Raw genomic sequence first — 3,447 nt, 5'->3', positions numbered from 1 at the left:
GAGCAAATACAGCTAAACCCAAGAGTGCTGTTACCAGTTCTTTTTTAAGCTTGAAACTTGAACAGCTCCTCAACAGACCTCTCTGCTCAGACATGCAGGTGCTACCAGCTTAGTTCATCCCCTTTTGAGCTACCAAGTAGTGGTAGCTCTACCCAGAGCCATTGAAGAAAGTGCCTTCTCCAAGAGAAAGCACCTACCTCATTGTAGAAAGGGGCGTTTGTGCCTTCCTTTACTGTCGTTTGCTTCTTCTCATCACCTATCTCAATGATCACCACGGGGTCGATGTTCTCACCCACCAGCTGCCTGGCCTCGATGATGGTGATGGCAATCTGTGGGGCACAAGGACACCACGCGCACTCCTGGGCTCAGGTCTGGCCTGCCTGAGGACTTCACAGGCACGTAAGGGCCATCACCCCCTGCTCACCTGGTAGTGCTGGGATTTCATCTCCTCTTCATGAATTCTGGTCACCAGCTTTGCCCTGTTTAAATGACAAAACAGGTCATTAGGCATCTCTAGGCAAAAGCTGGTACATGGACACATGTTGGAAAGACTTCTCATCACTAAGACAGCATTGCTTATGGCAGGTAGCTTTGTTGTGAACTGTCAGGCTTGATTTCACCAGCAGTCACTTAAACACCATCAGGGACGTGTGGTGGACAACAGGTAGTCCAAGGGCTCAGACGTGTCATCAGATGACACCTGTGTAGTGAGCTGAACCACAGTAGCTGTCCATGGGCAAGGTTCATACATATGGAAAGTAAAATAGGTCCCTTCTCTTCCATGTGAAACTGGCTAAAAGCATTGGTCTGCTCATATCTCTCAGGAGCTCAGACACATGCAAGGGCAGTTACTGCAGCTCAGCTCTGTGCCAGGCAATTTGGTAAGCACCACAGCTTGTACCAGAGTAATTCCAGATTTCACACAGAACAGCGCCCAGTTTGTTACCTTTTGCTATTGCTTCTCATGAAACATGAAAAGAGGATGGCAGGTTCTTATCCAGTTTGCATGGAAGATTTTGGTATAATCATTCCTTGGGTACTATGGGATTTCATACCTGGATTTTAATGACACAACACTTAGATCTCTCTCTCTCATATACTTGGTAATAGGGAAATGTTTTTCATCTACACAGACCAATGCAGCTACCTGCCATGCATGGGAATTATTTCACTTGTTGATCTCATCAAACCTGACTCCATTCCTCCCCTGTATGAAAAAAACCAACTACACAAACTCTTGGCTGTAGAGATTGCTGTCCCCTTTGTCTCATTTTCATTAGCAGCAAAGTTGAGCTTCTCTCAGCATCCATTTCAATCTCTCCCTGCACTGGATAGCATCTGGTGACAATCCGTCTTAGGCTGGTAATATTTTGCTGACAAATACCTCCCACACTGTCACGTGGGAGAACAGGAGTGAAGGGATCACTGCTGTCAGAAAATGAATTTTCTGTCAGCAAATGTATTGCCCTAGGGCAATGCCATTCCCGAGAAGGATGGAGAAGGTGTTTTGGGGATGTTAGGTAAGATATGCCAAGGAGCACCTTTTCCTCTTTGGGCTTAAGGACCCAAAAGCATTGGACAGTGCATCGTTGATCATTAGGTCTTTCTCTCCCTCTTCTTGTCTTCCTAGAGTGTCATGGTGAAGATTTGCACTTTCATCATGATCACCTGGTGAATAAAAAAAATCAAGAAAGTAAAACCCACCTCTGATTTCTACCTAGCAAAAATCTAACTTGGAGCAGAGCAGTGAATTCATCAGCATGAACTGTTTTATTTATTTGGGTATCACAATTAGATACAGTAGTAGTTTGTATTGAGCCCCTCCTGTGCAAAATCATATACTATATAAATGGTGGCTGTAGCCCCTCCCTTCACCCCATGTGCACCCAAAACAGGCACGTGCATACTAGTCACATCCCACTGCCTCATCTCTCATCTGCTAGAAAGACAGCAGGACAGATTATTGCTGGGTTTTGCACATATTACTTCGCAGTCTGCCATCCATGGTTTGTCATAACAGTCTGATACACTACAGTCTCTTCCAAGTGACCAAAACGGAGCCTAGCTTAGAAATTATTTCTCACCTTTCCTCTTTGTAGAGATGAAGAACTGGAAGATCAAGGACAGAAAAGGAGTTGAAGAGCATGATTCATGGGATCTCTTATGGAGAGTTATACTCAGATGAGACAAATTGCTTCCAGAAGTGCTTATTTTTCTTCCTGACCATAAAGAGAATCTCAGCCACTAGCTCAGATGTACACATCTACATTTGACCAGAGAAACCCTTCTCACACTGCTCTGCTTTGTCCTCCTGGTCTGACAGAAGTCCTACCAGCATCTCTGCCCCTTGCCGAACATGTCTGTGTTCAACACCTGCCTTGGGAAGGAGCTGTGTGGTTTAGGTGAAAGTTTAAAATTTGTGTGCCTGTAGTTCACTCCAATATTTACACCTATAAGCAAGAAATGTTCAGTGATTCTGGATGTGAGTTATTTCTGGTCTAGAAGCTGTCAAGTGATACCTGCAACAGTAAAGATGACTTGCCCAGCAATACCCAGGAGCTTAGGTGACCTTGTGGAGACATCCCTGCATCAAATGAAAGGAAACATGTTTTCTGCAACTACGCTATGGCACTGTGCTCCCACTACAAAACTAGAGGGTTGTAACAGTGCTTCCTTGTCTCTTTGCAAAGGTATGGTCGCTTGAGGGGTGCTTAGAAACTGGTGATGGTAGCAAAGGACCGTCCATTGTACAGTAAAACTCACCTGGATTTCTAATTACAACTCTCATCAGGTCTGAATGCATCTGTTTATTTTTCGTCTAGCTTCCACAAGCCCCTACTCTGAGGCAAACCCCCAGACAGGTACAGACAGACAGGACTTTTGCTCGTACTGCAAGGCAGCCAGCTGCGAGCCAGCTCCAGCCCGGGTGCCCTACTGCCTCATTAGTGCGGCTCTGTGCCCAGGCTGACATACCCAGCCTCAATGAAGGTTCCTCCACTAGCAGTCTCATATACCATATACACTCCCCGACTGCCCCTCTGGTTCTTGCCAACCTCCCCAGAACACAGGGAGGGCAAACTTGTCTCTGTATCTGTGTAGGCATAGCCTGATTTTCACGCCTTGAGGCAAAGGCATCTGTCCATAGTTTTGCATCTGTAGCACCAAGTTCCCATGACTACCCTCCATACCCTATTTACTCTAGAGCATGATGTTTGATTATGAGCTTGTAGTAATCTGTATTGTTTGCTTTAAGGCTAAAGCAGATAAAACTTCCCCCTGGCTGGGGACAGGCATGTGTCAGCATGACGCCCTGCTTGGACCACTTTTTGTGGGTTCCATGTTGTTTCTATTGAGATGTAAACTGTTTACAATGTGTCTTTCCCTTTACAGCTCCATTTTCCTGACATTTTAATAACTGAATCGATATCCTTTTTTCCCCTCAATAAC

At 45.4% G+C, this 3,447-nt stretch overlaps 1 protein-coding gene across 1 annotated transcript in view; it reads right to left on the bottom strand.

Moving 5' to 3' along the window:
- The window catches only part of LOC104076797 (fer-1-like protein 6), a gene marked incomplete at both ends in the record, with an annotated part of 61,917 nt that extends 60,249 nt beyond the window's left edge, over positions 1 to 1,668 (bottom strand). Inside the window, 3 exon segments of the mRNA XM_009577798.1 lie at positions 198 to 329; positions 425 to 479; positions 1,542 to 1,668. Of these exon segments, the coding sequence (XP_009576093.1) occupies positions 198 to 329; positions 425 to 479; positions 1,542 to 1,668 (314 nt within the window).
- Positions 1,669 to 3,447: the final 1,779 nt, after the last annotated feature.

Source organism: Fulmarus glacialis, unplaced genomic scaffold (genome assembly GCF_000690835.1).
Source record: "Fulmarus glacialis isolate BGI_N327 unplaced genomic scaffold, ASM69083v1 scaffold6005, whole genome shotgun sequence".
Classification (NCBI taxonomy): domain Eukaryota; kingdom Metazoa; phylum Chordata; class Aves; order Procellariiformes; family Procellariidae; genus Fulmarus; species Fulmarus glacialis.
Note: the sequence above shows the minus strand (reverse complement) of the source record. Positions and strands in the feature narration are given on the sequence as shown.